At 47.9% G+C, this 21,594-nt stretch overlaps 4 protein-coding genes across 27 annotated transcripts; 2 read left to right on the forward strand and 2 right to left on the reverse strand.

The window, feature by feature from the left end:
• The first annotated feature begins 1,610 nt into the window (after positions 1–1,610).
• Slc37a4 (solute carrier family 37 member 4) lies at positions 1,611–7,696 on the forward strand. Of its 9 annotated transcripts, none has more exons than XM_087560740.1 (10): positions 1,778–2,176; positions 3,000–3,344; positions 3,949–4,212; positions 4,533–4,776; positions 5,235–5,393; positions 5,585–5,670; positions 6,148–6,261; positions 6,434–6,496; positions 6,783–6,921; positions 7,021–7,696. In XM_087560740.1, exons 2-10 carry the CDS (start codon positions 3,213–3,215, stop codon positions 7,185–7,187), a joined length of 1,368 nt encoding a protein of 455 aa, XP_087416866.1. In that variant the 5' UTR covers positions 1,778–2,176; positions 3,000–3,212; the 3' UTR covers positions 7,188–7,696.
• Positions 7,697–7,967: 271 nt separating this feature from the next.
• On the reverse strand, positions 7,968–11,664 carry Trappc4 (trafficking protein particle complex subunit 4). Of its 4 annotated transcripts, none has more exons than XM_087563088.1 (5): positions 11,438–11,664; positions 11,094–11,268; positions 9,725–9,828; positions 9,001–9,127; positions 7,968–8,094 (listed from the first exon to the last, which is right to left on the reverse strand). In XM_087563088.1, exons 1-5 carry the CDS (start codon positions 11,610–11,612, stop codon positions 8,061–8,063), a joined length of 615 nt encoding a protein of 204 aa, XP_087419214.1. In that variant the 5' UTR covers positions 11,613–11,664; the 3' UTR covers positions 7,968–8,060.
• Positions 11,665–11,923: 259 nt separating this feature from the next.
• On the forward strand, positions 11,924–14,389 carry Rps25 (ribosomal protein s25). Its single transcript, NM_001005528.2, has 5 exons — positions 11,924–12,043; positions 12,274–12,369; positions 12,753–12,936; positions 14,147–14,245; positions 14,339–14,389. Exons 1-4 carry the CDS (start codon positions 12,041–12,043, stop codon positions 14,239–14,241), a joined length of 378 nt encoding a protein of 125 aa, NP_001005528.1. The 5' UTR covers positions 11,924–12,040; the 3' UTR covers positions 14,242–14,245; positions 14,339–14,389.
• Cenatac (centrosomal AT-AC splicing factor) lies at positions 14,352–21,205 on the reverse strand. Of its 13 annotated transcripts, none has more exons than XR_015626975.1 (12): positions 21,028–21,199; positions 20,790–20,953; positions 20,197–20,295; positions 17,213–17,279; positions 17,079–17,141; positions 16,758–16,822; positions 16,537–16,642; positions 16,163–16,193; positions 15,824–15,904; positions 14,866–14,955; positions 14,630–14,762; positions 14,356–14,556 (listed from the first exon to the last, which is right to left on the reverse strand). XR_015626975.1 is itself a non-coding variant. In NM_001398796.1 (11 exon segments), coding segments are annotated over 11 exon segments (999 nt in total). In that variant the 5' UTR covers positions 21,148–21,205; the 3' UTR covers positions 14,352–14,495.
• Positions 21,206–21,594: the final 389 nt, after the last annotated feature.

Below are 21,594 nucleotides of genomic sequence, written 5' to 3' on the forward strand. Positions count from 1 at the left end.
AAGAATGTTGGTGAGTTCTCGTTTGCATTAGACAGAACCTCACTATACGTGTCAGGCTAGCCTGGAACTCACTATGTAGATGAGGCTGGCCTTGAATTTACAGAGCTCTTCTTGTTTGTGACTTCAAAGTCGTGTTGGGATTAAATGTTTTGGCAGGGATCCATGTTTTTGTTGTGTTTCATGTATCTGGAGCTGGCCTCAAATAGCTATTGAGTTAAGGATGACCTTGAGCTGCTCATCCTCCCTGGAAACAAGAAAAATTTCCTGTAGACTGTTCATCCATCACATACTCACCCGGTATGTGACAAAACTCATACTGAACAGTGTTTAGGGTAGAAAAGAGGATTTATTTTTGCACTTGTCTGACCTGCCTTTGTCCATCAGTTGAATAAACACACTGTATCATCATTTTTAAAAAATTGAGGTGTTGGGGATTTAGCTCAGTGGTAGAGTGCTTGCCTAGCAAGCGCAAGGCTCTGGGTTCGGTCCCCAGCTCCAAAAAAAAGAAAAAAAAAATTGATGCACTTTTTTTTTTTTGACAGGATTTTGCCTGTCAAGAGTATGCATTCTCATCTTGAACTGGCTCTGTAGCTCAGGCAGACACTGAATTTGTGAGCTCCCTTGCCTTATCTTCTGAGGAGCAGAACCCAGACTGAGGTTCTGGGTCACTTGGTCAAGGTCAGGTGTAACTTTTCTGATCTCTCAGAAATCATCTGTGGAGCCTTTAAAGCATCTGAAATTGGCACTGACAGTGAATAGTTGTCCAAAGCCACTGTTAGACTATGGTGGATCCAAGTCAGTTTATAAGCATGTCTGTAAACCTAGGCACTTGAAGGTAGAGGCAGGAGGATCACCCTCCTGCTTCCAAACCCACCTGGGCTATATAACCTTATTTCCACAAAGTAGTAGCTCAAGGATTAGAATGTGATGTTGGAACCGGGCATGGTGGGACGTGCCTTTAATCCCAGCACTCGGGATGTGAGGCAGAGGCAGTCAAATCTCTGAGTTCAAGGCCAGCCTGGTCAACAAAGTTAGTTCCAGAACAGGTAAGGCTACGAAACCCTGTCAAAAAGATGAGGTTAGGGGATGGTTCAGTTGGCAAAGTGCTCGAGCAGACCTACTACATTTCAGCCCTAGCACCTATGTGGGATAAAATGGTCAGATGTGTGTTGCCTAGCCTAATCAGTGAAAGAAGGGTCCCAAAGGAAGTATTCCAGGCTGTCCTCTGACTCATGGTAACACACGCGCACGCGCACGCACCCCAACACATACACACATGACCATTAAAAAATATTTTAAAAGAACTTGAGGTTTCGTCGGGATTCTGAATTTTAAATACTGAGACTATATTGTTTTGTCTCTGTTCCCACTAATCTGACCACGAGTTAAAACTCCAAATTACGCTGAATGTATTTCTTAGAGAAAACGCCATACCTCTACAAGCAGGGAATATTTCTTTAGTTTTCTGAATCCGCGCCTTTACAGGAGGCACGCTGTAGAAACTAGTAGACCGAACGTAATGGGTCATGTGATGCTCAGCCTATAAGCGGCACTGTCCTCCTTACACTGGAAGCTGCTTGACAGGCAGGATGACGTCTCCATCACAGGGTGAACAGCAGTCCGCCCAACTCTGCGTGCGCACCAGCCTTACTCGAGTCCCGCCCCATCCTAGTGGGGTTACCGCCTCTCTCCAGGTAGGGGTGGCGTGCGAGGGAGGGGCGTCAGTGAGGGCGGGACTAGAGGGCAAGTCTGGGACCTTGGGACTCCCCTGACTTCCGACTACGCCGGAGGCTGTCCCGATGACTGCCCTTCCGGGATGGCGACAGTTCCACGGCCCCAGGACCGCGGTCTTGTAGATGCCGCGCCCTCGTGGCTGCAGCGCTCAGTCTCCGTAGCTCTCCTGCTCCTGTCCCCAGGACCCGCAGTTCCCAACCTGGAGTCGGGTGTCCCGGGTAGCTTGAGGACACCGGGTGCTTGGCAGGTGCGGAGCGGCGCCGCCTGACCATCCTGACTGGCAGAGCCTAGGCTGCCAGAGCGAGGGGCCTCTCGAGGCTACGTGCGGCTCCCTCGCGCCTACGCCTTCTGCTCCAGCGGCTGCTCAGAGGAGCAGAAAGCTGCGGTGGCGTGTTCAGGGGCTCACACCCTTGCAATACGGATGCCCTACTGATGCCGCAGGGTAATAGGGACCGAGAGGCAGTTCCAAGGGTCTCTCATCCAGACCTAAGCCCTTAGCGCGCTTTCTGTGTGTCGCTGCGGGGTGAACTGAGGGGCTTTTCTCCGTTTAATTCTGCAACTACTGCAGTTAGCTAGCTTCTTATTTACTGTTGTGCTTTGCACATTTCAGTGACTGAGGCCAGCTTCAGTGAGAAAAGGGAGTGGGAAATTACAGAAATAAACAATAGACTTTAAGGAACTTTTGCCATGGTGCCTTACTGTGTTTTATTAATTCCTTACTAGGCCTAATTTATATGTTTAAGTTTTATCACTGTGTATATAAGGAAAGTGTGTGCCCTGTTCACTACCACCATGAGGGGGTCATGGAATGTATCCCCCGAAGAAGGGGATACCAATTAGGAAAGAATACTCCATTGTGTGCTAAGCATTGTGTGCAGTAAGCTCTAGAAGGCTCAGAAGTGGGTATGGGGTTGTTTTTAAGGTATGTGGCTGACTGACTAAGACTGGGGGTAGAAATCAATCTAGTGCCTTTCACGATGCCCGTTACCCTCAGTGAACCTGAGAGAATTAGAAAGTTCATTGACTCAGGGAGTAGGGCTCTATTGAGAGAGAGCTCAGCTCTGCTCATCCTACCCCAGCCTCCCCTGGGCTCGTGCAGACAAAAGTAATTAGGCTGAGCCTTTAATCACAGCTGGTTTCACAGGCAGGAAGACTTACAAAAGGAGGGAAAGGCAAGCAATCCTGGGGATAGGGTGCCTCCCTTTGGGACCCTCTCCTCCCCCAGTCTGGCTCTCACTAATCTACTGTTTTCTTGTCTCCCTCAGGACACTGGGTTCCTAGGTTGCTGCCCCAGGCTTAATGATTGTCCAGAAGGCGGCTATAAAGAGCCTGGGTGGAGGAGAGAGCGCAGAAAAACACAGCTCAGCAGATCCGGGCACTGGAGAGGGAGCTGCAAGCAGGAGCAGTCAAGAGTGTGGTCAGAAGCACCGTGAGTGGACCAGCAGGGCCGGCTTTTTCTACCATGGCGGCCCAAGGCTATGGCTATTACCGCACTGTCATATTCACAGCCATGTTCGGAGGCTACAGCCTTTACTACTTCAACCGCAAAACCTTCTCTTTTGTCATGCCCTCCTTGGTGGATGAGATCGCTCTGGACAAGGACGATTTGGGTAAGCCTTGGAAGGGTGGGGTGGTGGGCTGTGGGATACACCGTTTGGAGTCTGGTTTGTCCAAGCATGGTGGGTTTCAAGCATGTACCAGGTGCAAAGGCTGAGCCCCATGTGCATGGGTGTGGGTGAAGGACTGAGGCCAGTGTTTATCTGGTGCACTACTGGGAGGGGGCAGCAAGGTTTTCACACCCGTGGGTAGGTGCATGCTGCACCTGCAGGTTACAGTGAACACTGGGGAAGTAGCACCATGATTTGATGTGTCCTGCCGTGCTACCCACCAGGAGGAATAAGATCTTTGACTCTAGGGCCCTTCACTCCATACCGACACATGGTTGGGCAGCAGAACTGCCTGAGGGTTTCTGTGGGCGTTCAGAGTGAGGAGGGGACTGCAGATTCCAGGGAGAAAGATAGAAATCCAGGAGGTTGAGAAGTCCTGAGTCAGCCTGGGCCTATGATGCACGGCTCAGCAGGCAGGAGAGTGTCAAGTCTGCAGCACGGGTCCTCCTGGAAGGAACCTGTTTCACCCTGCCGAGCACCTGTATACACCTGACCCCTTACCTTCCTCCACCCCTCCTGTGCCTCTGCCCTGTCCCTAACCCCTCAGGTGTCCTGCTCCCTGCTCCCCTTCGCTGCAGGGCTCATCACGAGCAGCCAGTCGGCAGCCTACGCCATCAGCAAGTTTGTGAGCGGGGTGCTGTCTGATCAGATGAGTGCCCGTTGGCTCTTCTCCTCTGGGCTGCTCCTGGTTGGTCTGGTCAACGTAGTCTTCTCGTGGAGCTCTACAGTGACGGCTTTTGCTGCTCTCTGGTTTCTTAATGGTCTGGCACAGGGGCTAGGCTGGCCCCCCTGTGGGAAGATCCTGAGGAAGGTGAGTGCATCTGACAAGCATGCCTGAAGTGGTGCAGGGTACCCAGCAAGAATTGGGAGCACCGCTTTTTACACAAACCTTCCACCCCTAACCCATAGCGGGTTCCTTAGGCGTTCCCTGCCAGTTCCTGCTGCTGTCAGGATATTTTAGGAGCCTGAGGGTGGTGGGATCGGGTGGCAGATGAGGGAATTGGCTCCGCCAAGTAGAAGCACTCTTTCCTTCATCCCTGTAATCTGAGTCTCTAGGTCTGCCACACTCGAGCTGCTCCCTCTATGTGGCCTCCAAGCCAGGCACCTATTCTGTTCCCCTCTGCCTCACAGTGGTTTGAGCCATCCCAGTTTGGCACTTGGTGGGCTGTGTTGTCAACCAGCATGAACCTGGCTGGAAGCCTGGGACCTATCTTGGCGACAATCCTTGCTCAGAGCTACAGCTGGCGCAGCACCCTGGCCCTGTCTGGGTCACTGTGTGTGGTTGTCTCCTTCTTCTGTCTGCTGCTCATCCACAACGAACCTGCTGATGTTGGACTCCGAAATCTGGACCCTGCCCCCTCCAAGGGCAAAAAGGGTAAGCCTCTACCAAGCTGGCTCCCAGAGCATCTCCATTTACCTTGGCTCGGCACGATTTTGTTAGGGCTATCCTTTGGCTTGCCCTGTGCTTGCCAATGGATGCAGGCAAAGGAAGGGCAATGGAGATTGGATGGGGGAGTAAAAATTCTATCCTTAAAGTCAGAGGCAGCACGTCATCCATCTTGGGCCTTCTCTGACAGCACAGACCTCTCTATTCTGGGTAGGCTCCTAAGTTTAAGCAGTTTGGGTGCCTTCTTCCAGCTGCACCAGTCCTCACTTTCTTTCATTTGCATCAAGGTAGGGAAGAAGGAAGCAGGGGTTCGATGGGATACCCCATATTAATCCTGGTTGCTCATAGCCTCTGTCCTGGCAGTGGGTTAATGATGGTGGTGGTGCAGTGGGGAGAGGCCAGCAGGAGCAGAGCCCAATTCCTAGCCGACCTCTTCCCACCTCCAGGCTCGTCAAAGGAGGAGAGCACCCTACAGGACCTGCTGCTGTCCCCCTATCTCTGGGTGCTCTCCACTGGCTACCTCGTGGTCTTTGGGGTAAAGACTTGCTGTACAGACTGGGGCCAGTTCTTCCTTATCCAGGAGAGAGGGCAGTCGGCCCTCGTGGGTAAGATGAGTGTTTAGACAGAGACAAATCCTGTACAACCCAGGAGCCAGTGCAGGAGATGGGATATCCCCGCCCTTTCTCCACTTCCTCCTTAAGGTGGTGCATCCTTGGAGGTGGGTCTGTATCTTGGGATAACTTCAATGTGAAAGTATCTTTTCACTCCTTTCCCTTTCCCACAATCCCCTATGCAGGTAGTTCCTACATCAGTGCCCTAGAGGTTGGAGGCCTTGTAGGCAGCATTGCAGCTGGCTATCTGTCAGACAGGGCTATGGCAAAGGTGAGTGGTCAGGAGGAACTATGAAGAGAGGCCCTTTGAGGCTTCCTCACATGGCTGGGCCAGCCAGTGGAGGTGGGAGTCCTGGCAGATGAGCTGGTTGGAATAGAAGGTAGACATTGGGTGAGATGGGAACAATTCCAGGTTTCTCTTATCTGCTTAGAGACGTGGAAAGAGACCCAGAATCTCTCTCCCTAGTCAACAGGCTTCTCTGCCCCAAGGGAACTAGGGGTGGCAGTGGATTAGGCACAGCTCCCTAGCACGTGTCCCATGCCTGCCCCAAGGTGGAGGAAGGGATGTTGTGGAATTTGGCCTCAGAACACGGAGCAGCTCCCAGGGCCTCCCCAGAGCTGTCTGGGGCCAAGAACTGTGACATATTGCCAAAGACCTGTCAGCAATAACCCTGCTGTGTCAGAGTCCAGGGGTGGGGGTGTGTTGCCCTGCTTGGAGGACCTGATCTGGCTGGTGCTGTATCCATAGGCAGGGCTGTCTGTGTATGGGAACCCTCGCCACAGCCTGTTGCTGCTCATGATGGCTGGCATGGCAGCATCCATGTTCCTCTTCCGGGTAACGGTGACCAGCGACTCGCCCAAGGTAAATAGAGAGCCTGGCTGGCTGCAAGGCACAGGAGAGAAAGTAAGACACTCTCCCCTGGGCCAGCTCCTCCTCCTTTTGCAGTTCTGTTTGCACCTTATTTCCTCTCTTTGGTGCTTTGTGTGCCTCTCCACTCTGGGCCTGGTTTTCTTCTCTTTCCTCTGCTCTCTAGGAAGCTTTCTGGACTCCTGCTCTCCATCCTCTGGCTGAGCTCACAGGCTTTACAGAGCACGAGGTGCCTTAAAGATATCTCTGGTTTTCCTCCTGGTCTGTCTCACTTTTGTTTCACCCCTGTCTTGCCCCTAATCAGCCTAGTTTGTGCAAAGTCTGAAATGGCCAGCATCCAAGATGCTGAGGGACTCTGAGGGATGACACTATCTCCACTGTCCCTGTCCACCTAGACCTTTGGGGCTGGCTCATTCACTGCGGGGTGAGGATGGCTCCTGACCATGCCTTGTCTAGTTTGCTCCTGAGGGCTAGGCACTCTTTCCTCAATAGGCACTCTCTTGCTCCTCTTGCAGATCTGGATCCTGGTGTTGGGAGCCGTGTTTGGTTTCTCTTCTTATGGTCCCATTGCCTTGTTTGGAGTCATAGCTAATGAGAGTGCACCTCCCAACTTGTGTGGTACCTCTCATGCTATTGTGGGGCTCATGGCCAATGGTAAGTCCTTCACTGCCTTGCTTAGGCCGATTAGAGACAGAATTGCCTACCTGCTTAATCCTCACATGTGGCTCAGTGTCTTCTCCTTCTCCCCAACAGTGGGTGGATTTCTGGCTGGGTTACCCTTCAGTACCATCGCCAAGCACTATAGCTGGAGCACAGCCTTCTGGGTGGCAGAAGTGATCTGTATAGCCAGCACAGTTGTCTTCTTCTTGCTTCGAAATATCCGCACCAAGATGGGCCGAGTATCCAAGAAGGCAGAGTGAAAAGAGCACTCACTATAGAGCATCCCCAACTGCAACCTCATTGGCAGGACACAGAAAGGAAGAGAGGCTGCTCTGGCTAGAACAGAGCCTTTACATATCTGTGTCTACACTGTCTCTCTGGACCTCCGTGGTGCTGCAAGTTACCAGTGGCTAATGAGGTCCTATGCTCTATTTAAATGATGTTTGGTTTTAGGCTCCATTGGCTTCTGTTTCTACCTTCTAGCAGACAGACAACTCCTAAATTCAGGGTGTCTCCTATACCCCTCTTCCTCTCCTGAGTCCCCATCTCCTAGTGAGGTGGTTCTATCTCTGCAGCTGCAGAATATTAATGGCCTGTGGTTTCTGCTGTACCCCAAGGCTTCTTGTTAGGGGTCAACACTGTTGCCAATACCTCAGTCCCTAAGGGAGGAGAGGAGGCCACCACTCTCATCAGTACCCTGGGACAAAAGGGAGGAATGTAGAGAGCAAACTGTCTTGTATAGACTAATAAAACTAGATTTGATACTAAACAGTCAGTGGTTCATCCTTTCAGAGGGAGACATAAACTAGACAAAGCTTTTCTCGGGAAAGTATTTTACCAGTATCTGTCCTTTCCACCCTCAAAAGGAAGACTTTTCTCTGGAGTGAGAGAGCAGACGTATAAATGGAACCTTTTAAGTACAAGCTCAGCATTCAGCTAACACCGCACACTTCTAGGTTGCAGGTAGCTTAGATAACTTTATGGAAGGGTACCTGAAAGCGTGGGGCCAAGCTTAGGCTCTCAGTAACTGGCTTGAGAACTTTGAAGCACAAGTATTTTATAATTTGCTAAATTCTGTGTATAAGAGAATAGAATTAGAGGTTGGGGATTTAGCTCAGTGGTCGAGCACTTGCCTAGCAAGTGCAAGGCCCTGGGTTCGGTCCCCAGCTCCGAAGGAAAAAAAAAAAAAAGAGAGAGAGAGAGAATAAAATTATATCGTAGGGTCAGAGTGCATACTGAGGTAAAACTTAGCTTGATTTTAAGTGCTAGTAAATGTTCCATCATCCACTACAACCACCTCAAGCTCCCAGAAAACCAGCAGCTCTGGAAATGACTCTAAGGCTCAAGAGTCAAACTATTCTGCTAGTTTGTTTGGTGAACATCAATTCCTCTTGTTTCCTACTAGAAGACGGTACTTTATATTCACAGAATGCCCTTACCAGTTCTGCCTCACCTCCCCTGCCTTTCTCCCAAATAATCAGTTAGGACAGAAAACACTAGAACAAAGGAATGTTTATTACAGCATTGCTAAGCTAGCTTCCTCTATAAATAAACCTGTACAGAGTAGGACATAGGACTGTGATATATACAGAGGGGCAGAGGACACAGCATTCGAGCCAGGATCTGTCCCCATCTCCAGGCTCAGTGTTCTACCATTTTCAAGTATATTAGCAAGGCCGCTGCAGGAATCCTCACTGGAGTAGAAACAGCAAAGCCCTGGAGCATGTCTCAGAACTTAGGGGTCCATTCCAAGTTCATTCTATGACCCAGGTCCAAAAGTGCCAGCCTTCTCCGCCACCTCGAGAGCTAGCTTCAGGTTTTGGTCAAATAGCTCACATCTAGGCCAGACCCAGAAGACAAGAAATTGTGAGGTATGGAACTTCCACACAAAGGGTCCAGGCAGAATTGGTAGAAGCAATTTGAAGGACATGAAGCCTAAGGAAACCCTGTGTTCTCAAGATTAACAGAGCTGGTTACCATTGTCTTTACCTCAAAGCAAAACTTGGTCACATTTTAAATGACTTGGGAGACAGCACAAAGCTTTGGCAGTGTCTCGGGAATGGGGCTACCTACCTGATAGGCATTTCCAAGGAGTAGAATGGATTCTTGAGGGCAAAGTCTGAGTAAATTTCATAAATTTTTCGGAGAAGAGAATCTATTCCAGCTTGCCTAGGATCTGCCAGGACCACAAACTTGATCCCTGGAGAAAAGAAAGCCAGGAATGGTTACCCAAAGACAGAGAAGGCATCAAATACCATTCCGTATTTTTGCAGCCCTTTCAATATTATAAACTACTATCATAAGCCCATTTTTATTTTGTCTTTACTGACACATAAAGCAGGGAACAAAGGTGCTAGAGATGGGGTGACTTCACTCTCACTAAGTGACTGAGTGACCAGACTCAAGATCAGCTGCTATTTTCAGACCTGCAGTTCCTCCGCAGAAACTGGATAACTGAAGTCAAACTGCCCATTCAGTATCTACACCAAGGAGTGAAGCAATGATAAGTAGGATCCAAAGGCCATGTCTACTTGGCTTTCAAATTTTATTTAGAATACACACCTTCCAAAATGTGTGAAGCCTACCAATCTGAATTGTATCCAAGCCCAGGATAACCAGGGTTGGCTGACAGAAACAAAGTCAGTCTTGGACTAAAGAGTGGCTTTGGATTCACCAAACAAATGGGTATGTTTGTACACATGTGCCTGGAAGACCTGACACCATCCCTGTTGTTTACCAAAGGTTTTCTGGCCAATCCCTTGGTCCATCTGTCCCTGTGACCTCTGCAGGCACATACCTGTCAGTGTTTGGAAGCAGTGCAGTTTGAACGTGTCTGTTTCCAGCATCTCAATGCCTGAACTGCCCTGTTCCGGAGATAGCTGGGAACCAATGGCAAAGAGCCTGCATGCAAAAGAGTAAAGTTGGGAATATACCATGTAACGTGACATGAGGGGACATCCTCAAACCTTTCCACTCAAGTACCCAATCTTGGGAGGAATTCACTTTACAGCCAGGGATAGTCAGGAGAAATACTGTGAATTGCCTAGCAGAAGTGTCAAAATTTCTTTTAGGTTCATATGCCTTCTGTACACATCATATATTATTATATTTTGCTATGAAACATTATTTCCCTAAGGTTTATTTAATTTTTATTTGTTATTTGCCATCTCACTTAGTCACCTGGTGGCAGGGAAGTCACTCCATGTCTAGCCTCTTCTGTAGGCTGCTTTGTGTAGCAATAAGAAAAAAGTAAAAATGAGAGAGCGTATGGAAGTGTATGAGTGTTTTGTATGAGTGCCTGGTGCCTGTGGAAGCCAGAAGAAGGAGTTCCTTTCGAACAGGAGTTACGATTGTGAGCTAGCTACCATGTAGATGGTGTTCTCTGCAAGAGAACCATCTCTTAAGCCCCAAACAGAAACATTTTATAATAAATCTGAGCCAACATGCTGGGGAATATGTGCACACCTTCTTAGTTCATGGCTATTCCTATGTCAACACACCTTACCCCACAGGTAGTCACAGGAAGACTTTTAATGTCCATTTAATTTAATTGTTTACCCGGTGGTGGTGGTGGTGGTGGTGGTGGTGGTGGTGGTGGATGCCTTTAAACTGAGAGCTTGGAAGGCAGAGATAGGGGGATCTCTGAGTTTGAGGCTAGCCTAGACTCCAGAGTAAGTTCCAAGACAGCTAAGGCTACATTGGTAAACTTTGTCTCAAAAAAAATTTTTGTTTTTTTTCCGGAGCTGGTGACCGAACCCAGAGCTCTACCACTGAGCTAAATCCCCAACCCCGGTAATTGAATTTTTAAAAAAATTTTTGAGGGGGTTGGGGATTTAGCTCAGTGGTAGAACGCTTGCCTAGCAAGCGCAAGGCCCTGGGTTCGGTCCCCAGCTCTGGAAAAAAAAAAAAAAGAATTACAAAAAAAAAAAAAATTCAATTACCTTATATTAAAGATGAAGAAACCAGGGCTAAGAGGACAAGCAGCTGACTAGGCAAAAAACAAACTACCTCAAACCTGGGTATATCTGACATTTCTTCATAAAGAGAGCTCAGCCACTTAAGAGGTACAGAGTGATTGTCAGTACACACAAAAACACTTTAGCTAGCTTAGAGATAGATGCACTAGTCTGGGAAGGAAATGTTTAAAAGGGCTAGGGGACACTTACGAGTGGAACATAGAGGCCAGCATAAGCTTCTCATTGGAGGTAAGGCGGGGCCGGCCAAATCGAATAGAAACCGGGTAATTTGCAGAGTTACCCAGATACTCCAGCACTTCTTTCCCGTCCGCCGTGTACTTGCCATTTACATCCATGCCATTGATGGCTAATACTGCATGGCCCACTACAGAAGAGTGGCTAAGGATCAGAGATGCCCCGTCCACTCCCCGCCCCTCCTCTTAACTCCCACTCCCACCCCGCACCCTAACCCCTCCTTTTACTCCCACTCCCATCCTGCACCTGCCCACCAGCACACTTCCGCAGCGCCGGCCCCGCCCTCGAGCCCAGCCCACCCCGGATGCCGTCTCGCTGGCCGAAAGCGACCAGCACTCGTTCGTCGTGCAGTTTCAGCAGTAGGTCCAGCGGGTAACTGAAAGTTTTCTCAGCTTCAGCCCGTGGCGAGTAGCTGTCCCACTGGTAAATCAGGCCGCCGGCTTTGTTCACCACGTACACGCTAAAAATCGCCATTACTGCGCTACGGATAGGGTACTACAGCCCGGCCCCTTCCAGCACCGGAACTGGTGTCATAGCCCCGCCTCTACGCTCCCGCCCCTGCGGGCTCGGTCCTGAAGCGCAAGCGCAAACCAAGACCCCGTAGTTCCGATAAACGGAACTGGACTACTGTATTTTTCAGTGACAAGAGGATTAGTTGCTGTCGAGTGACCCACAACAAAGTCCAGCAATTATACGACCAGCCATACAGGTTGGAAGCCACGCCCCTTTCCCATCTCTCCCAAGAGAGTAAGGCGGAGATTAGCCAAATCGTGGCCCCACCCCTTGCCCCGGAAGTACTTTCTGGAAGCAGCGCTTTCTGGGATTGTTGGCCCATCGGGCTTCCTTTTTTTCCGACATCTTAGTGTGGCTGCAGTGGTCCACACTACTCTCTGAGTTTCGCCATGGTAAGGCCCGCGAGTGTTGAGCAGTGGGGTTTAGAGCGCCGAGTGGTGCTAGGAGGAGTTGGAGGCGACCCTACAAAGAGCGCTGCGTGACTGCGGGCCTGCCTCTTAGGGCGGCCGCGGCCATTGTGTCCATGTGCTCTGGCGGTGCCGCCTTGGGTGGGTGAAGGACTGCGATCGAAGCGCGTGGGACCACCTTGTGACTAGCCTACACTCCTGCTTTCTTCCCCTAGCCGCCCAAAGACGACAAGAAGAAGAAGGATGCCGGAAAGTCGGCCAAAAAAGACAAGGACCCAGTAAATAAATCTGGTGGCAAGGCCAAAAAGAAGGTAGGGAATAGCTATTTGTAATAGGTTCTGCGGGACCTTTCGTAAACTCGTGCTGTAATTTTTCCCTCAAATACTGAATTCTAAAATACAGTTTTTCCCCCTAATGCTGCGACCCTTTTTATATAGTTACCCTTGTTGTGACCACCAGCCGTAAAATTATTTTTGTTGCTATTGCTTCATAGCTAGTTTTGCTATTGTTAAGAATCGTAATGTAAGTGTCTGATCTTCAGGATATCGGATAGTGACTCCAAAGTTGAGAATCGATTCATTAAAGCCATGGAGTCTTTAATTTACCTGAGGTGGTAGTGATGGGTTTCTTAGATGCTTGATATTTGGGAGAAAAAGGATAGTTCTGACTGATTCTCTCATGTTTTGATGAGCAGAAGTGGTCCAAAGGCAAAGTTCGGGACAAGCTGAACAATCTCGTCCTGTTTGACAAAGCTACTTACGACAAACTTTGTAAGGAAGTTCCCAACTATAAGCTTATTACTCCAGCTGTGGTCTCCGAGAGACTGAAGATTCGAGGTTCCTTGGCCAGGGCAGCCCTTCAGGAGCTACTTAGTAAAGGTAAAAGATGCGCACTGTGTTTTTACAAGTGGGCTGTCTCGTTACTAGTATTACTGGGAAAGCTTCTGAAGGATAGATTGACTGGCATTGCAAAGTTTTTAGATGTGAAAATTGAGATTTCCATCACTTTTATACCATAGAGTCCTATGTAGTTCGTTGAGGCACAATCATCCTTCAAGTGAATGCATAATTTGAAATTAGAGAAAATTGCTTTTTTGAGGTAGAACCCTGTTTCTGTGTAGCCCTGTAATGGAACTCCCCTTGTAGACCAGGCTGGTCTCAACTCGGGCTGGGAATAAATGTGCCCACCACCTCCCTCTCTTTAAGTCACCTTATGGTTGGCCTTGAATTCCTGATCAGTTACTGGGATTAAAGGCAAGTACCACTGTGCCCTGTTTTTTTGCAATAACCATTTCCAAAATGTCCAGGCAAATTATCTTTCTGCCTCTGGTGTTTTGGTTTTTTTTAAGTACATGAGCTGACAACATACAGCAAGGTCTACACAGAAGAGGTCTAGGTGTTGTGGTTTTAGTTGGGTGACAGATATAAAGTAAACTCCTTCCAACATAGATTTGATGGTCCATTAAATCTGTACTAATGATCTAGAAGATAAGTTGAGGGCCAGTTCATGTCCTGCAGAGCCTCATGCAGTTACTCCTGTAACTGGAACAGTTTTATGGCAAGACAGGAGACTTAGCCAGGAGCTCTCAGGCCAGCTAGCTTAGTATGCTGTTGTACGGCTACATGAGATACTGCCGCAACAGGGCGGGAGAGTAAACTGACCCCTGGTAGTCGACTCTCCCTACACTCAAACACTAAATTCATAGGAAATCCTAAAAGCAGCTTCATTGATGGCTCACTTGTTGGTTCACCTGCCCCAGTTTCTCTATAGACCAGGTTGGACTCTTGTCTAAGTGTTGGGGTAAAGTGTACACACTTGTAAACCCAGCATATTAAAGACCAAAGGGATCAGCACCAAATCCCGGATCAGCTGGGAATACAGAATATGACCTGGCACCTTAAGAATTAAGGAGTTCTGTTTGGAGAAGTAGGAAAGCCATATAAAGAAGTCTGACGTCCTTGGAGCTGGAGAGATGGCTCCAAACCCTCTCGATACCAGTCCCAGACCAGATAGATGCACGTGTACACATGTATTCAGACAAAAACCTTCAAATACATTGAATTTTAAAACTGTGCCTTTTCTCCTTAGGACTTATCAAGCTGGTTTCAAAGCACAGAGCCCAAGTAATTTACACCAGAAACACAAAGGGTGGAGATGCCCCAGCTGCTGGTGAAGATGCATAAACAGGTGGGAACCAAAGGTTTCTTGGTTGTTGAAGTAGTATATGTTCCCTTTATAAGATGCTTGGTTTATGACTTCGTTTTCTTGTTTGTTTTACAGATTGAATCAGCTGTACATTTGGGAAAATAAAACTTTATTGAATCAAATGAATGGGTGCATCTGTTTCCTCAGGCAGCTGGAGAGGATTTGGTCTTAGGAATAATAGCTGGCTGGAATGGGTTTGTTAACCCATGAGATCGGAACAGACTGGGAACCTTCAGCTTTTCCCTTTATGTGGCTGCTTGCTTCTTGCTGCAGCTTCAGTTTTGAATTGATGCCTGAAAAGAAATGAAGACTTAGCAAGATTAATGGTAAATCTTGAGGGAGGTTGCTGGTTACACTTACGCATACCTGGACTGCCAGCGGCGTCCATTATTCCAGACTCTGCCAAAAGAGGGCAGCCAGCCTGCACTGGTGTTGGAACTGTGATCAAAGTTGGCCCCAACTCTATCTGGAGGGAGTTTCTTCAGTTTTTGCTTTTCCTCTGCAAATAGAAAATATTTTTGAATTTAAGTAGCTTTCTTTAAAGATGACTAAGTAGCTTACGTGAAGACCTGAACATGTGTTGCTTGAGGTAGCTTGCTTACTTTCTTTAAGAAATTCTTCATAGGAGGGTCCTATTGGGAGGCTTCCAGAGCTGTGCTCCTCCTCTTGGATCATCCATGGAGGTGTGGCACCTAGAACAAAGTAAAGCCCTTTAAGCTCCACAATACTGCTCAACACCTTCCAGTTAGGTGTGCTTAAAAATAAAATGGCTTGGGCGGAGGGGCCACAGTTTAATTCCCAGCATTCACATTGCAAGTTTACAACTATAACTCCAGCTCCATAGGGTGTGATACTCTATTGGACATGTGCAGGCAAAACTACAAATGCATGTGAAGTACAAATTTAAAAAACCCGGGAATTCTGAAGCTTGGCAGTAGGTATAGCCCAGAGGCAGCTGAAGCCATACTTTCTGGTGCCTTCCATTTTTGTATACATACTGAAATGCCTATGTGCCTGGTGCCTACTGAGTCACGAGCAGACAGTGCATCTCCTGGGACTGGAGTTGGAGATGTCAGAGCTGCAACATGGGTGCTGCCATCACAGGTCTGCTGACTTTTGAGATGGTTTCTCTGTAACCCTGGCTATCCTGGACTCACTCTATAGACCAGGCTGGTCTCAAATTCAGAAATTCAACTGTCTCTACCTCCCCAGTGCTTTGTTTTAAAGAAAAAAATGATGACAATATAAGTAGCTTTGATGAAAGCCCTGAATGACTGAAGCATCACTGTACTCCATTAGAATACTTATGGTATAGCTTCATTCAGAAGGGATATTTGTAAGCGTATGCCGAACTCTATTAAAAGGGTGGTGTATTATACTCCCCAGCACACAGTAATCTCCACCTTGCATAACTTCTAAGCAGTTGGTATATGTAGTTAGTATTTTGGTAACCTGTGGTAAGTTTCTCAAATTGATTAATGGTTTGACAATGTGCTTGAATAAAGTAGACATTAAAGTTATTTAAAAAGAAAGCAACAGCTGGGTGGTGATAGGACACACCTTTAATCCGAGGCAGAGGTGGGTGGATCTCTGAGAAATAGGCCAGCATGGTCTACAGAGTGACTCTCAGGATGGCCAGGGCTACACAGGAATAAACCCCTCAGAAAACCAAAAGGGGGAAAAAATCCAGCAAATTGGTTAGATATCCATGTCTTTAAAAAGTTGTTTCAAGAACTCAAGGTCAGTGTGAATAATAAGGACCGTGTTCAAAATAGCTGGGCATGGTAATGCCTACTTCAATCCCAGCTCTCAGGCAGAGATAGCCATTGCTACATAAACTGTCTCAGCAGAAACCAAAAGACCATTTTGTAGACCCACAAACACTGCTCAGAAACTTACCTGAGTGAATGTTACCAACTCCGGGTGTATCCTGTGGTAAAAATGGGGATGTGGAATAAGGTCAGATATAAGGAACCCACAAGATAAAGCACGCATAAGTGATTGTCAGCAAACTTTACACAACTTGGACAATGCTACTTCAGTACTTCTAAAGAATTCGGTAGGGGTTGGGGACTTAGCTCAGTGGTAGAGCGCTTGCCTAGCAAGCGCAAGGCCCTGGGTTGGGGGGGGGGGGGAGACAAAAAAAAAAAAAGGAAGGGCTCAGTAAGGGCAGACCAACAGGATGGAGACAGCTAGAATAGGTAGAAAAGCCAAAATAGGTCTGTTGTGGGACAGAGCTTGGTGACCCTCTTCTGGTTTGCTTGTTCTTGTACCTGATGCCCAATGAATGTTAGGTGCGGTCCTGTCTCCATCCAATCAAGCTCTGCAACAGGTTGCAAGTCCAAGTGTGATACCTGCTGTGAGCTGGAGGCTCCATGGCTGAAAGACAGGGGAGCCAGGCTGGCAGATGAAGTCCTTGAGCACTGGGGATGGCAAGGATCAGATTGGTTCCCATTTCCCAGCATCCAACTGCAGAGGCTCCCTGAGGACTTACCCATTGGCAGCTTTCCAACTTTCAGGTGCCGAAGAACCCTCTTCTGGATCTGACTCTGCCTGAGGCTGAGTTTGATTCAGGAAAAATAAATGTGTCTAAAGTGCTTAAGAGCCTGCCCAGGCCATGGCCCACACTCCAGACTCCAGTATCTCATGGAAGGTACTGCCCATTTTGCCAACTCCCAGCCCTGCCCACATCTCTGGGCCTGCCCCCAGTGGACCCCATTGGTTCTCTGAGAAGAGCTGACTTGAAATGCTGGATGGGGGAAGCCAGGCACCAGTGGATTTGGATACTGCTCTGGGTCCTCCGAGGGAAACCAACCTCTAAGACAGATCGGACCACTTCCTGCCGACTCTGTTCTACCTCACGGATCTGAGCTGCCATCTGTGGGAGAGAGAATGCTTAGATGGGTTCAGGGTTATGGGGCAAGGTCTTTTGGAGGCCTTTCCTCCTACCTCTTTAATCACCTCATCCTCCCTTTCCTCATAGGAGTCCAAGCCCTTCACCATCGATTTCTTAAACCTAAAAATACAAGAATTATAAAAACACTGAAAAGAGATAAATCAGCTTAGTACTCCAGCCCTACCAGTTATAAAGAACACTACTAGATAGTTTTTAATGGGTGTGTGTGTGTGTGTGTGCAGGTTCGAGCTAGTCTGATTGTACAGCTTAGGCCAGCATAGAACTCCCACCTCAGCCACTGGGTGCTGAGATTATAACAATGAGTCACCATGCTCAGCTCAGATAATTTTGAGAATTTTCAACTTGCAGAAATAAAACTGGTAAAATGTGCACCTTGCCTTTCACCTGGAGACATAACACTGTCAGACAGCTCCACTATTCTTAATTTACTTTCTTCTTACAGTTTTTTTTTTTTAATGGTTATCTTGCCTGCATGCATGTCTGTATACCACACACACATTTCCAGTTACCTTGGAGAGCAGAAGAGGGTGTTAGATCACTTGGAGCTGGAGTTATGGGTGACTGTGAGCTGAACAATTAGTGGGTACCGGGAACTGAACTCAAGTCTTCTACAACAGTAGAAGGTCTCTTAATGTGTCACCATGCCAGGCTTAACAGTTTCTGACAGGAATAGTACACTTGGCGAAGTGCCAAGTCTTACCTTGTTACCAATGCCTTTTTTTTTCTTTTTCTTCTTTCTTTTTTTTTTTTTTTTTTTTTTTTTTTTTGAAACAGGTTTCTCTATGTAACAAAGCCCTAGCTGTCCTGGAACTCACTTTGTAGATCAGGCTGACCTCCAACTCAGATCTGCTTGCCTCTGCCTCCCACATGCTGGGATTAAGGATTTACCAGCTTACCGATGCTACTCTTGACCACTTAACCCCTATACTTAAAGAAACTATAGGATATTTTCCTACTTAAATCCCTCCATTCATTCCTTATGTGTATATTCCTTCTGCCATAGTGAAAACTCTGGTCCCCAACAACATATTTGTATTCATTTCATACTATAATACTTAAAAAGTAGGGCTAAAGAGAGATCTCAGTGGTTATGAGCACTGGCTGCTTTTCTAGAGAACTTAGGATGGATTCCAGCACCTATACCGTGTCTCATGGAGACTATAACTCTAGTTCCAGGGGAATCTAATGCTTTCTAATTTTAGAGGGCACCAAACACACAAACAGCATGCACGTATGTGTACACACACACACATTGTTAAAACCATACACATAGAAATCATTCATTTAAAAAGAAAAGCACATCCTATTCTTCCAGTGGACTCAAGTTCACTTTTCAGCACCCATGTTGGACAGCTTGACAACAACCTCTAACGCCATCTCCAGAGGGGTTTGACGTTTCCAGCCTCCTTATACAGTAGCACTCCCATGCACATACCAACACAGACATGGACACAAACATAATACACAAGATAATCAATTTTAGAAAAAAATACCACTATTGGCTTGGAGAGAAGGCTCAGAAACTACGAGCACATACTGCCCTTGCATACAACCAACGTCAGTTTCCAACACATATGTGGGGGTGTTCACAACTGCCTGTAACCCCAGCCCCAGGAAGCTATCAACTCTGGTCTCCCAGGACATTTGAATTCACACACAATACCCCAATTATTAAAGATAAAAAAATAAGGGCTGGAGAGACGGCTCAGAAGTTAAGAACACTGGATATTCTCGGAGAGGACCTGGTTTTGGTTTTTAGTACCCAAATGGTGGCTCACAACTGTAACTCCAGTTCTAGCGCATGTGCCATCCTCTTCTGGCCTCGACAAGCACTACATGCTCATGGTATTAATACATACATTTCAGGCCAAACATTCCTACACATGGTCTTAACTAATACCACCGCTAAGAGCAGAGGCAGAAGATCTGGAGATTGAGGGTAGCATGAATTATAAATGAGGTCCTGTCTCAAAGCCAGACAATCCTGTCTTGGTGCAGAGCGTTTTGTACACTTTTTTTTTTTCCGGAGCTGGGGACCGAACCCAGGGCCTTGCGCTTTCTAGGCAAGCGCTCTACCACTGAGCTAAATCCCCAACCCCTGTACACTTTTTTTTTTGTACACTTTTTTTTACACCTTGCTTTTTTTCCCCCTTACTTAGAAGGGGGAGTCAAATGTGAAGTCATGTGCTACATGACTTTAGTCCCAGCACTCAGGAGGCAGAGGCAGGCAGATCTCTGTGCATTCAAGGCCAGTCAACATAGAAAGCCAGGACTACATAGAAAGACCCTGCCTCAAAAGAAAACAAAACAAAACAATCAAACAAACAAACAAACAAACCAGTAATTCATTACTCTCAATAGTAAGCTTTTATAAATCTTCATTCACTAATCAAAAATGTTATGAAGGAGGCTGGAGAAAATGGCTCAGAGGTTAGGAGCACTGCTCTTTAAAGACCTAGATGTAAGCATCCTTATGGCAACGCACAACATTCTGTGACTCCAGTTCTGGGGGACCAAATGCCCTCTTTTGACCTCTGAGGCTAGCAATCCTCTTGTATCAGCCCTCTAGACAACTGGGACTAGAGGCCTAAGGCACCATAGTCATCACGCCTTCAATGTTGTGTGTTCAATACAGAAGTTGGGCATACTATTAAAAAGTGCCATGAAAACACGAGACAGCAGTGGATGAGATGAAATCCCTGCTGGACTTTGCAATACATTTACTTATTTTTCGTGATTTGAATCCTACAGCGTGGACCGGCCTGGACCTTGACCTGATTCAGCTGGGTACTAGCACTATAAATGGTCACCAACACACTTAAGTTGAATTTCCCTAATTAGTGCCTGTTTTGAGATAAGGATCTGTAGCTTTGGCCTCTCAAGGATCCATTCTCAGCTTCCCTGGTCCTGGAATTACAGATGTGAGCCATCACACGCTCTCAGAACTTCCTAATTAAATGAAGCTTTTGCGCCTGACAAGGCCTGGATATATCGCCTTTTATAACAGGTGACTTACCGTGCATAATCCTGGGGGGAGATCAGAAACTTCTCTTTCACCTGGGCATGGGCCTTGTTCTCCCACCAGAATTTGTTGGTGGCTTTCTTATGTTCTGGGCTGAGAAGGAAAAGGAAGAATAATAGTAGCTGGTCATTAAGAAAGTAACACAGGGGGTTGGGGATTTAGCTCAGTGGTAGAGCTCTTGCCTAGCAAGCGCAAGGCCCTGGGTTCCGTCCCCAGCTCCGAAAAAAAAGAAAAAGAAAAAAAAAAAAAAGAAAGAAAGAAAGTAACACAGTACTGAATATCAGAGCACTAGGTAGGTAATGTAGATTGGCCACTGGGTTGCTTCTGTGGACAAGGCAGAGAGAGGAGTATTATTTATTACCAACTTCTTCAAGACCTCTTGGGACTCCCTTCTTCCAATCAAGTGCATGGCAGTGGGAGGAGGGCAAGCTGGCTTTTCTTGCAAGACCACCTACACCACTGGGGCTATTGTAGGGCTGGACCCACCAAGCTCCACGGTTGGCCAGGTAATTCAATCCATACCCCAATTAAGTCACAAGTACAACTCAGTGTGTGTACAGGAGAGGTGGGTGTTACCCAGCTGTCACCTGGCCAGATGTTCCAGCAGACCCCCGTGTAGCACTGTCAGGTTTCCATGGCTCAGGTGTTTTCGCACTTCGCAGCCACAACACGGGCACCAACAGCACCGGTCGTGCTCCGGGACATAGCACTCCACCTGGGCGGCGCGGACGGCCCTGCGGGCGGCCTCCACCTGCGGGAGAGAAGCCAGCTAGGACCCTGAAACTACAGCCCACATTCCTGGCCTCCCCAGCCCCGGGTTCGCACCTGCGGTAGAAACCGCTCCAGAGCCCCCTTCAACTGCCGCTGGTGCTTGTGGCTGTAAACGTGCCCGCGACCACAGAAGAAAGTCTGCCGACACAGAGGACATCTCTGGGGTGGCGCCATAGACCCAGGACCGGCGAACACCGCCACCAGCAGCGGCTTGTCACCACCCACTAACCCCTGACCTTCCGAGCCGGACGGGGCGGGGCGAACTTGGGAGCTCCGGGTGCCTCTAGAGGCAGTAGGCGGATATTGCAATACGTTCTGCGGCTGCGCGGACTATTCACTCCCTCCCCGCCTCCCACGCACCCGCTGAGAACCGGCTGTGAAAGAGCGAGACGCAGACCACGCCAGATAGGACCTCAGACCGCACTTTTAGGCGTTGACAAAGACCCAACTTAGCGTAAGAAATCAGATCTGGTAATTTCAGGGCGCACACAGTGTCCCCGAGCTTTGTGTTAATGGCTGAATCCTCACGTCTACGCTTTGTGGTGTGGCATTGTTGACATTTTACACGTGGGGAAGAATCTACTCTGAAGAAATGAGAACCTCTGAGGAAAGCTGCAGAGG

Source organism: Rattus norvegicus, chromosome 8 (assembly GCF_021556685.1).
Source record: "Rattus norvegicus strain SHRSP/BbbUtx chromosome 8, alternate assembly SHRSP_T2T, whole genome shotgun sequence".
Taxonomy (NCBI): Eukaryota; Metazoa; Chordata; class Mammalia; order Rodentia; family Muridae; genus Rattus; species Rattus norvegicus.

Excerpts from the sequence above, each read along its gene's own strand:
- Rps25 (NM_001005528.2), top strand. Across the intron at positions 12,370-12,752 it reads GTGGCAAGGCCAAAAAGAAG|AAGTGGTCCAAAGGCAAAGT; the intron begins GTAGGGAATAGC and ends TTTGATGAGCAG. Across the intron at positions 12,937-14,146 it reads TCAGGAGCTACTTAGTAAAG|GACTTATCAAGCTGGTTTCA; the intron begins GTAAAAGATGCG and ends TTTTCTCCTTAG.
- Slc37a4 (XM_087560740.1), top strand. The coding sequence starts at position 3,213 with ATGGCTATTACCGCACTGTCATATTCACAGCCATGTTCGGAGGCTACA. Across the intron at positions 5,394-5,584 it reads AGGGCAGTCGGCCCTCGTGG|GTAGTTCCTACATCAGTGCC; the intron begins GTAAGATGAGTG and ends TCCCCTATGCAG. Across the intron at positions 6,262-6,433 it reads TGACCAGCGACTCGCCCAAG|GAAGCTTTCTGGACTCCTGC; the intron begins GTAAATAGAGAG and ends TCTGCTCTCTAG.
- Cenatac (XM_087563765.1), bottom strand. The coding sequence starts at position 21,147 with ATGGCGCCACCCCAGAGATGTCCTCTGTGTCGGCAGACTTTCTTCTGT. Across the intron at positions 16,823-17,078 it reads TGGTCCGATCTGTCTTAGAG|CCTCAGGCAGAGTCAGATCC; the intron begins GTTGGTTTCCCT and ends AATCAAACTCAG. Across the intron at positions 16,664-16,757 it reads AGTTGGAAAGCTGCCAATGG|CCTGGCTCCCCTGTCTTTCA; the intron begins GTAAGTCCTCAG and ends TTCATCTGCCAG.
- Trappc4 (XM_087563088.1), bottom strand. The coding sequence starts at position 11,612 with ATGGCGATTTTTAGCGTGTACGTGGTGAACAAAGCCGGCGGCCTGATT. Across the intron at positions 11,269-11,437 it reads CCAGCGAGACGGCATCCGGG|TGGGCCATGCAGTATTAGCC; the intron begins GTGGGCTGGGCT and ends ACTCTTCTGTAG. Across the intron at positions 9,829-11,093 it reads CTGGCCTCTATGTTCCACTC|GCTCTTTGCCATTGGTTCCC; the intron begins GTAAGTGTCCCC and ends TTTTGCATGCAG.